General features: G+C 40.1%; 1 protein-coding gene across 1 annotated transcript in view; it reads left to right on the top strand.

Moving 5' to 3' along the window:
- Positions 1 to 12,059, top strand: part of Pcdh15 (protocadherin related 15) — a 428,603-nt gene that overhangs the window by 395,411 nt on the left and 21,133 nt on the right. Inside the window, exon 27 of the mRNA XM_051153212.1 lies at positions 9,297 to 9,473. Coding sequence (XP_051009169.1) covers positions 9,297 to 9,473 — 177 coding nt within the window. The remainder of the gene's footprint in view (positions 1 to 9,296; positions 9,474 to 12,059) is intronic.

Here is a 12,059-nt window from a genome sequence, read left to right on the forward strand (position 1 = left end):
CTTTGTCCATTTTGTACGTTTAACTTCTGTTATTCAAATATCACTAGAATTCATTAAACTTATTTCTTAGAGAACATTAAGAGGAAATCATGGAGATTTTCCATGACCCTCATCCCCCATCCCTTGGCCAGCTTTATCAATACATCCACCTTTATTGTGTATTCTATATAGTCGAGCTGCTATGAGACATAATTATCACCTAAATCTAGAATTTACATTATCTTGGTCTAATACAGTCTACAGATTTAAACAATGTGTGTAGGAGAGTTTTAAGAAACAAACCTGAGTCCCTGCAGCTTCAACATGCTAAGCTTTGACCAGCCATCCCAGCAATGCTGACTAAAGAGATGAATGGTGAAAAGCAAAGTGTGTGTGTGGAGGTTAATTCTATGTGGCCACATTGGAAAGAGGAGGCCAGCAAACCCCCCAAGTCCACCTTCTAGCTGCTGGCATGAGATTTAGATTCAAAGAGAGAGGACAAGAAATATTCATAATTTAGCAACTGTGGTCAAGGTGTGGTCCAGTGCGTCACTGACCTATCACTGCCTCGATTCCTGGGGTCCCAACAAGAGGATCAGTTGGATTGTTAATCTATAAACTGGTGTCATCATCACAGGAGACTAATCTTGTTTCTGGATGAGTGGATACTTCTGTTGTATAGCACAGCTCTATTCTCTTTCCCCTAATGCGTAAAGAGTCTTGTTCTTGTTCTTCCTAGAAACTAAGGTGCTGCTGACTCAGAACAATGACCTCTTGCCTTTCCTCCTGAAGGGAAAAGAGAGAGGTTAGACCGTCCTTGAGTGGTTAAAATGTCTATGGTGAGTCAAGCAGAGCCTGACATATAGAAAAAGAAAGATTCACAGAATGAAAGAAGAGATGCCAATCAATCTGCCTTTCATTTTTGCTCACTTTGTAGCCCAATTGAGGACTCAGATCCCTTTCACCCTTAGAAAAATACATTTCTAAGTGTCTGATTGTGGGTGTGTGTGTGTGTGTGTGTGTGTGTGTGTGTGTGTGTGTGTGTGTGTGGTTTTGTTGGGTCCATAATGTAACGCAAAATTGCCCTTATGTATCTGTAGGCCTGTATTATGGACTGAACAAGCCTGTGATTCAAAAATTTATACCGAAACATCATTTATGCAAAACATGTATCAGCAAACAAACTAGTACAGCAGCCAACTATATGATACATACATCGTACGTATTAGGTATCATTAGTCAGGTAGGAATGGCTCGAGTCATTTGGCAGGATGCGAAGAGATTAAATGTAAATGCTATGACATTTTGAGGGGGAAAAAACTTGGAAATCCACAGACTTTGCAATTCCCAAGGAGTTCTAAAACCATCTCCATGGAAACTGAAGGACAATAATGGTTGGGGGTATTCAGTATGCAGCCTTTTCAAGTTGACTCCCTTCATAACAACAGTCTAAGGTTGCTCCGCAATTCCAGGGCTAGATAGCTCACTTCTTTTTATTGCTGAATACAGTCAGTAAGCAAATGTATTGCTGGGATGTCACTCTGGCTCCTCTTTGTTCCCTTAGCTCTTGTGTTCTCCATTAAATAATTCAGATGAGACACAGAGCTTGGTATAGTAGACAAGCATGGGTCACTACAGAACAATAGAAGCACACTAGAAAGGTAAGAGAGCGCGCGATGGTCTAGAGACCACTGTGTTGACCTACATGTTTAGTGGGCTTTACACTATTTCTTTAATGTGTCTGGAATGAACAGATTTCCTGATAGGGGTATGGCAGTCCTTTCTAGATGGCCATACTTGGCTGCTGATGTGTGCATTGTCATAAGGGAGAGGGCAATACTGTCACTTTATTCTTTATCAGAGCATCTTGCCTTGGTAGTAATCTTAGGATCTTTTGAATACTTTAGGATGTTTCTCTATTGAAGCCAGAGATGGGACCTAGATCCCATTCTTTTGTCCAACAATCCAAAAGATTACTCCATCCCTGTTTCAGTTCCTGATTTTGCCTTCAATCTTGCTACTATCCGAATAGCTACTTAACAGATGTACCATAGTTTACTTGACCAATAACCTTCTGAAAGACACCCTGGTAATTTCTAAGTTCTTGGAATCCTTCTTTATTCACGGCAAATTTAATGGCTAAACTGATAATTAGAATACAGATTTCTGCCAAAGGCAGTAAAAAAAATTATTGCAACTTTACATGAATGTAAAATATGGAATCCATAGCATTACAAAGACTGAGGAATAGGACAATTACACAGGTCTATGTGACCATGAAGCAATTAGAAAGGCAAGTGCTTGGCTGGTGCTGCCATTAAAATGACAGTGCACATACCAGCAACTTCCAAGTGCTAGACACAGAACGAGCTAGCTAGCTAGCTTCAGCACACAAAGATCTTTGAAGCTGCAGGAGCATCATGAGAGTAGACATCACATCAGGGTGGAGCACAGTCACCAGATAGCACTCAAGGCCTACAAGAAGACTGTATGTAACAAGGGGCTGCAGCAAGGGTGGTAAGAACGTGACTCCTGATCAAATTTGAAAGTGGGATCCTAGGTTGGGTCATTTAGGACTAGGCGCTTCTGTTTTAGGGAGTGGTTAAAGCTAGAAAGAGTGGAAATGATCAGCTTAGAGGACATCACACTCTGGGTACTGCCCTATTACATGGGGGTCCTCTAAAGAGAACCTGCATGTGGGCGTCAGGCTAAGAAACTCAGAGAAAGGAGAGAAAACCCGTAGCTTACTTTTTAGAAGAAAACATGTTTAGAAAAAAAATTGGTTCTGACTGATCAGTGAGCATCCATAACTTAAGAGACCCAGAAGTGAATTGGGGGCGGGTGGCCTTCTTGGAGATAGGCAAGGGTCCATCCTTGAGTTGGCTTCAAGCCACAGTAGAAATGACAATACTTTTCAGTAAGTAGAGTCTTGTGTGACAGAAGAGAATAAAGGACTTCCTAACCATCCTTGATACCCAGGAACACAGGTAATAGCTAAAAGTCAACATTTTAAGATTAAAAGGAAGTTTTTATCTGGACCGACTCAAACATTTTCCGAGAATGTAGTTAAGAAATAGTTTTAATTATGCCTTCTTTGTTTTATATCTTGGTGGCATTGCTCTGTTAAAGGCACCAAAATGAATTCTTTCTTTTTCTTCCTTCCTTCCTTTACTCTTCAACTTCATCTTCTTCATCTCTATCCCCAACATTGTCATCACTATGTCCATTGTTAATTCAAAACAGCAGCCATTATTCTTTTTGCTGTGTGATAAGTTTAGTGAGATTCAAGAGATGTACTATAAAAACTATACTATAAAAACATGAAGGAAGTCTTTCAAAACATCTAAATAAATAGAATATTGTGATTCAACAATTTTACTTCTAGGCATCTGCTCCCCAAAACACTTAAATTAGAATATCAAAGAGGTAGGTGTGTGTGTGTGTGTGTGTGTACTTCACATTCATTCCTATGTTATGGGAACAATGCAAATGTTTACTCATGCACAGACCATGTAATAAAGATTAATGTAGAAAATGTTAGGTATATGGATACAGAAGGTACGGAAATAATTTTACAACATATATTATCATTTGAAAAACATTTTAGTTTTACTTTTCTTTTTTTAGGAAAAGATAAGAAGAACTCAAATTAGTACTCACTTCTCCCTTGTAATATATATGTCTTATCAAAACAATTGTTCAGAGGTTAGACACTATTACATTTTAAGGGGTACAGTTCATTTTTATGCTTAATTTATTTGGGGTCTCTGCAACCATGGTGGAATTGCTGAAGCATTTCTTACTCAGCCTGACTTTGAGTTGCATACCACTGTGTGTTGTTGCACTGAAGTTTTCTCTCTGCAGGATGATGTGCGGTCATTGCATATCATAAGAAAAGGACATTGTAAGAAAAATGTCCTTAGAACATATCAAAACATTCCCAGTGCAGCCTGTCAGTTCTACTCTGCTACACAAAGGCACTGGGGTCCATAGCACACATCTACAATGTATTTAACCAAACAAACACATTGTTTGTTTATGATCTGTGAATTAATAGAACCAGTGATAAGTGCAGGATTTGTTAAAATAATCCCACAAATTAATTAAATATCTTGAATTGGATCAAAACTAGAGGCCTCCTAATACAAATGTTTAACCCCAATCAAATCTTTTGGAACACTCTCTGCCCAGCAAAACACTGTCTGTTTAGTTAGTAACACACATGATTCATGCATGAAATGATTTTCTATTATATTATTTTATTTTTAATATATGTAATTAATTTGTTTATATCACACAATTTTTAAAATATCAATATATTATATTTAAGAGACTCGAAACTTTGTAAATTTATCATCATTAATCTAACATTATGCAACTTATATATATAAAAGAAGTGAACACTAAAGCCAAGCATTTGACTTCCAATGCCATGTCACTGCTGTCTGTACCCACAAAATATCAAAATTATAATGTGATTTGACATGGAGGCCCTTCTTAACATCTTGTGTGTTTCATGTGACTCCTGTTAACTGAGGCGCTTTTCCCTCTCTCTCTGTGGACACTGCGGTCAGACATGCACACTGTTTGGAGATCAATGTTCTCCTCTCCACAGTTCTTCCATGTTTGGGAGATCGTTGGGGATCTCTCTAGAAAAAACCTGAAAAGTGAAGAAACTGATGAGTGAGATACATGTGAAAGAGAACAGTATTTTAATGAGACAGGCTTCAAGCGTCTGGCCCACAAAAGTTTAAGATCAATCAAGCAAACAAAACATTTTCACTGTAATTGGCAGTATCTCCTAGCATGCACTGTTATACAAATTTCTCCCAAAGTTATGATCTCGATTTTCTTGTAATAAGGGCGAAAATAGCACATGCTGGACTCTTAAGGCAACGCACTTTTAATAGAGCAGAAAGTGGGTCAGTTAGATATTTGAAACAAAGTTAATTCTAGATGTACCAACATTTTCAAATATGTTGCTCTCTCAAATACTTCAAAGATGTATCCCCAAGGAGCATTTAATCCACAGATAAATTTAACCAGGATGTCAGCACATACCAATAATCCTAGCACTATTGAGACCAAAGCAGAAGTCAAGGAAGCATGGGCCTCACTGTTTTGAGACAGTTCTCATATAGACCAATGCCCATGGATGATCTTGAGCCTCTGATCCCCCTGCCTCTACCTCCCAAATCCAAGGATTGCAGCAGGCATGTAGGTTATGTGTTGAAGATTTGTATTGTTTTGTCTAATGAAGTAGAGTTAGGATTCTAATTAGACTTGACCCGTGACTATAAGGAGAGAGAGGCACACAGGATGATATGCTCCAGAGTGTGGCTGTGGGTTTCTCCAAGAAGAATGTCACTCTGTATAGAGGAATTTTAATTCAGCATATGACTGCTCTGGCAAGGGACCACATCCACTGACCTTCTACGTCTGTGTGATCTGGCTGGATTAAGACACCTTTAATTCCTCTGGCCAGAATGCAGATATGCCTTTAATACACACCTTTAATCCAAAACAATGGCATCTAAATGAGGGGCGGACAAAGTGATGAATCAGAGAGAGAGAGTTGACCAAATGAGTCAGAGATAGGATACACCCAATCCTCATAAAAACAGCACAGGAAAGAGTGAGTCTTCGGTTGAGTGGAGTTAAATTTGGTGGAGTTCTGCAGAATTTAGTTCATTCATGAGTTCCTAAAGAGGCAGTTGAAGCCAGAGAATAAGAAGGAACCAGAAGATGGGAATAAATTTCCAGAGTTAGTTTGAGGCCAAGCAGAACAATTCAGGCAGAAGCCGAGAGAAGCCCATTTGAATCAGGCATCTTGGAGAAGAATTTTGAAAAAGTAGAAAAGGTGAGCTTATTCAGCAGTAAGGCTCTGAGATGACAATTTTATGATGAATAGAAGTTACTTTTACAGGAAAGCACACAGAAAGACATACCCAGAATATGGCTGTGGGTTTCTCCAAGAAGAATCTCACTGTTGGTTGTAAATGTCAAGGAGACCTGTAAGAATCTCCACACACTACTAGAGATATCAGAGTCTTCTCTTGGAGTTCTTAGTTTTGTGAAGATTGGGCTGGAGAGATGGCTCAGAGCTTAACAGCACTGGCTGCTCTCCCAGAGGTCCTGAGTTCAACTCCCAGCAACTACATGGTGGCTCAGAACCATCTACAGTCAAGCTGTAAATCGCTGCAAGTGCCTGGAAGAGAAATATGGAACAGAAAAAGATAGATGCCTTGTGGTTTGAGTTAAGCCCATGTGGAGGCCAGTCACATGCTCAAGAAGCAGCTACATGGGGGGAGGGGAGCTTTAGAGAAAAAAAAAAGCAGGCAAATTTATAAAGCCCCTCAGCTACTGTGGTAGAAAATGGGAACTCTGGGAAAGAGTTCTTCATCCCAACCCTTCAGCACAGTTGATGGGGTACTCACCTTCCCTAGCCAGGGTGTTGACTTGCCTAACTGAAACATTAGGCTCCCACCGAGACTGTCTGTTCTCTAGACTTCTGAAGTTTTGGGCCTCCTGATAGGACAAGGTCAAGGATATTCTCAGCTTGTAGCCAAGGACATGAACTGAGGTCCTTATGCTTAAACTTCCTGCATGTCTCTCTCCTGTCCCTATATCCTCCTCGCTTTAGACGTAGCCATAGGCACCTTTCAAGAAATTGAGACACTGACCAAAGCTGACTTCATCAATGAGGCGTGGGGTTTTCAGACATGGAAATTGGGTTACCACTCTAATGGGCCTATCTAGGGGGAACCGCAAAAGCGCATCGTGGTTATATTTGTAGAAGAGCCAGCCGTGAGGAGGAAAGGAGTCCTTGACTAGTGCCTAGACTAGAAATGGGAGGCGGAAGCAAAGACAAGCTTTAGTAGCATCCTACATCCTAGGCAGGGAACTAGGAGAAGCCAGAATATAGGGATGTGTGCTGATTGTCCAAACCAAAGTCCATGGGAGGCTCCTTGAAAAGCTCACAGACCATCCCTCTGCTGTGATCTTCCTCAGGTTTAATTTAGCTTCTTAGGCTGAGCTCAAGGGTCTGCGGGTCCATGCTAGGTACTTTGATAGCTGTTGGAGTTGCTAGAGTCACAAGGTGAGGTCCCTCCTAGATGACTTCTAGAGAGAAAGAGAAAGACTAATCTTAATCATCATTTGATTTTTTCAAGTTAAAATAACAGCAGACCTGTCTTTCTTGGTAGCAAGTAGGTGTTGCAGTGTTGAGTTGAGTCAATGTCATGGGATTTTATATCTGGGACTCTTAATTAATAACATTAGTGGATTTAAGTCTAATACTTAGAGAGCATGATCCCTCAGAATGTTATAGAAACATACCAATTATTTTAATCTTTGGTTATTCGTTCTTTCTGGGTATCTTAAGGTCAGGAAAATGGAGAAAATTAAGCATCCTTTTTACTGCTAAGGCCAGTTAAGTGTCTGGTCCTCAGGGTTCAGTGGTCTTTGAAGGAACCTCTGCCTCACTTAGTTTTCCATTTACTAGTCGTTCCATCTGAGTGAGAATGCGGTCAAGGCCTTACTTGGCTGTAGCTTCACTTGAAAGCACTGAGGAAATTTTCCTATGCTGTAAATACTGATTAGAGCCTACTGAGTGAGGTCTCCATGGCCTCCCTGAACAAGAGGGCAGGTGATTCCCAAGAGTTACAGGACAATTTTAGGGATGAACCCACAGTCCCCTGGGATCCAGTTAACTTTGAAGGCAAGGGCAAAATATTCTGTTTAATGTGTGTCTACATTAGATAGACCTCCAACTGTGGTCAGCACACACCCAGTAGGAGGTCAGTCACACCAGTCTGGTACCTTTAACCACCGTAAAATATTGAGATAAAGCTAGCACGAAAACCCTAAACATTTGGAGATGAACTTTGGTTAGCTATTCGTCATTTTCTCTTAAGCTGGTCCTCATAGTTGTCACTAGGAACAGAACAATAATTTAAGGGAATTCCACTTATTTGAGTCAGTTGAACTTAGAATGTTTAATATCATATATAATCCCTTAATGTCATCTTTTATGTGCCTATAAAACTCATGCCTACCTTTGCAGCCTAACTAAGATATCCTCTTTGCCTTGGTCTATGTTCCTGTGGCTTGCCTTTATCTGCTGTTTGAACTCACTGAAAAGCAAAAGCAAGGCCACTGTAGTAGATCATTCTCTGGACTCTAAAAAGAATGAAAAACTATTTTCCTGCCTTGCATGGTTTTCCTGAGTACTTACAAAGCCTCACTGTCTGATAACACTCACAGAAGCAATATTATGATATGTGTCACGGTAGCACAGAAGAACCTAAAATGAAAGGGAACCAGTAAGTTGGAAAAGAATATGGTGGATAGATGTAAGAGTGGAGGTATTTGGGGCAAAGAAGGATGTTTGCATGAAAAGACTGTGTTCTGTGGATTGGGTCTTAAGGCAACTTGGGCTGCATAATGAGGCCCTATCTCAAAAGAAGTTGCCATATAAGGTTATTGTTAATACGTTTCCTTTTAAATATAAAGTCTTTAATATATACTCTAATGTGCTCTACAAGTGTTTAATGATATAATGTTTTAATAATAAAGTTATTAAAGAATTCCTATTTATAGAAAACAAATAACAAATGTTAATAGGTATTTCCAATTAAAATCAAGTTACAGAACTAGAGAAAAGTTATAATTTCCAAGAAACGATCTAATGGCTAACATTATTTCTATCCTTTCTACTATTTCTATTTCAGTATGAGATGACAAATCTCTTGCATTTATGTATATATCTCCTAACTAGCTTCTGAGATTTTCATGGAAGATTTAGTCTCGTAAAGTCATAAAACTTGTTTACATCCTCCCATTGTGACTATGCTCTGGGGGGTCTTTATATCCTGGGGGAAATGGGTGTCCTATTCCTCCACCACAAGATGTTGCTAGGGTCACATAGTCCTGGAGAGGTGTCACTCCTTGATGCCAACCACATGAGAAGAAAGCCCCTGTGTCCTGTGATTCCTTTAAAGCAGGGGCTGTTTCGTTTGTACAGTATAAGCTGGCATCTCCCATGAGCCAGTTAAACACTCAAATGATATCATAAACTCCGGACTCGAGGTTTAAAATAGCACGTGGTTGATAATCTCTTTCACATAACTCAGCTTCCAGCATCAATGAGAGTTGAACGCTGAGAACCCACATAGACATTTTCCCCAGCAGTTCATACATGATAAACATTAGCAGAGACCAGCTGTCATTTACTAAATGTCATTTTGCGCAGAGGATTGTTTTCATCCCCGCTAAGTCCATCGGAATGTCATACCTATATGTTATTTTATATATAGGATCTTGGATCGCTATGTTCAGGAGCAAATTCCCGGTGCCAAGGTTGTGGTGGAGTCCATAGGTGCCCGTCGCCATGGAGACGCCTTCTCCCTAGAAGACTATAGCAAGTGTGACCTGACTGTCTATGCCATCGACCCTCAGACCAACAGAGCCATTGACAGAAACGAGCTTTTTAAGTAAGTGGGTTGTTTTTTTGTTTTTTGTTTTTTGCAGTAGCGCCTGTAGTTAATTCGTGTTCAAGGATAAATTAAAGTTTAAAAGCTACTGAGATGTTGTTTAAGGTGAAATAGGAGTGAAAATCCAAGGCAGGTATAGTTTCCAAGTCCTATCTGGGCTGAACTGAGGTCAGAAACCTGGACAACAGGAGTTAGCTAAAGTCAGGAGCCAAAACAGCACTTTGAGATCTCCTCTCATGGGAACTCCACAGTCCTGATTCGAGATGCTGGCTAAATGGGGGGGCTTAGTGAGGTGACTGTCTGCAATGACTTCAGCGGGTTTGAAGGTTAGAAAGAAACTGAGCCTTCTCATATACAGCTCTGTTGTAGGTGGGGAAAGGTGTCTGACGCCCTGCCGCGGGAGGGCTCAGTAAAAGGAGAATCACTGTCATGTAGCTCCACATTCTGTATGATAGCTGAATCCAAAGAAAAAAGAAAGGGATGGGGGGGATGCAGGGGAAAAGGAAGGAAAAAAGAGAGAAGAGGAGAAGAAGGATGGGGAAGAGGAGGCAAGATTTTTAAAAAGGAAGGAACTAAGGAAGGGAGGGAGGAAAGATAGGGAGGAAAGGCTGAAATCTTTTACATATAGTTTTCATTGAATGTTATTCTAAGGCTTTTAGCCTGTATCCAGTTTCTGCTGGACTCTAGCGACCCCTAGTGTCCTGAAGATCGTTCAGAAGAAATTTTATTTAAACTTTACATTTAAAATGTACATTGATGTGTCGTCATATGTAAATACAACCCATATGAGTTTGAAGTAGACTTTACAAGGCGGTTTGTACATTTTCTTCTGATAATTGTTCTTAATACATTTTCCCTAGGTTTAAAAAAAAACCTACCAACCTCCTTTATTTTCTAGATAATTTTGTTTTAATTTTGGTAATAGATTGCAAGATTTTGGGAAAGTATGTCTACATTTTAAGGATGCTAACTGGTGATAAACACTAAAATGATTGGGAGGTAATTTGGACAGCCTTCGTGAGCAATTTAGGATGAAACATCTGAGAGCAAACCACCACAGAATAGGGAGAATGAAAATATTTTTGAAGAGATAAAGTTTGGCATTTGGAATTTTATTGATCTATTATCTACTAAACCTATGAATTTTTTATAAATACTTTGTGACTTGTTTGTAAACACACAACTCCAAGACCTAAAATGTATATATTAGCATGACTATAGAAATGGAAATTTAGCTTTGACAAAATAATTGTTGCCTAACACCCAGCCATGAACAGTAAAGTTATTCTCTTCACTTTTATTGTCTGAAATCTAAAGCATCTCCCCTGGCTTGTGGGTGTGTGTGTGTATTCTTTGGTCCAAAGATAGGAAACAAACTAGTAATAATAAACTAGAAAACTTATTACCAGAGCCCTGGACATAATGTCTATCTCTAGGTTTGAACCCTTAGTAAAATACACATACACTGTATACTATCACATTACACATGTTAATATATACATATAAGGGACAGAGGGGAGAGACAGATACAAGCACTTTAATTATTTACTTATATTGTTATAATTATATTGTAGAAAATAGGTAGCTTCTATTGGCTGGTGGAACTATTGGGATTCTTACGCAGAAGGCCAATCAACTGCCCAGCTGAAGCTGGCCGATGCTCCACCTCAGCCTCCCCAGCTCTGTGACTCCTGCCTTGAGCCACCGTTCTTAGCTTGTATTTTCCTTTGTTTAACTGAAACATAGAAACACACATCACACTCCTCCCATGTATCCTGTCATGAGTAATATTAATATTTATCTACTGTGACAGTGTTGACAACCCTTTCTTCTTGCTTCTTGCAGTAAACGGTGTGTAACTGGTATATAATTACTATCTGTAGTTTCCTACCTGCCCCCCTGCTTTTTGTTTTGTTTTGTTTTGTTTTGTTTTGTTTTTCAAGACAGGGTTTCTCCGTGTTAGCCTTGGCTGTCCTGGACTTGCTTTGTAGACACCAAGCTGGCCTCAAACTCAGAGCAATCTGCCTGCCTCTGCCTACCCCTGACCCCCAACCCCCCCCCCTCCAGTGCTTGGATTAAAGGCGTGGACCACCACACCTGGCCTTCCTTTCTTGTTATGGTAAAGCAACTCTGACAAGGGAGAAAAATTAGATTGTAGTCCCAATGGTAGAGTAGCCACGAAGGCTGAGTGTGGACTGAACTTGTTGACGGCCTCCAAAGCTGGAAGAGAACTAACCAACCTCTGTGTGCTTAGCTCACCATGTCCCTTTTACACAACCCATTATATCATGGGTCCAAAGAACAGTGCCACCTATAGGGGGTACATCTCTCAGTGTAATCGAGACAGTGCCTTAAAGACACTCTCATAGCCTAACCTTCACCCAAGCAATCCCTCCCAGCTGTGCCTGCTCCTCCACTCTCAAATCACCAACACTAACCACTGACCGTGGGGTTTTTTTGTTTGTTTGTTTGTTTGTTTGTTTGTTTTATGTATACAGTGCTCTGCCTGCATGTACACCTGCAGGCCAGGAGAGGGCACCAAATCTCATTATAGATGGTTGTGAGCCACCTTGTGGTTGCTGGGAA

The sequence above is a fragment of the Acomys russatus genome, chromosome 11 (genome assembly GCF_903995435.1).
Source record: "Acomys russatus chromosome 11, mAcoRus1.1, whole genome shotgun sequence".
NCBI classification, from domain to species: domain Eukaryota; kingdom Metazoa; phylum Chordata; class Mammalia; order Rodentia; family Muridae; genus Acomys; species Acomys russatus.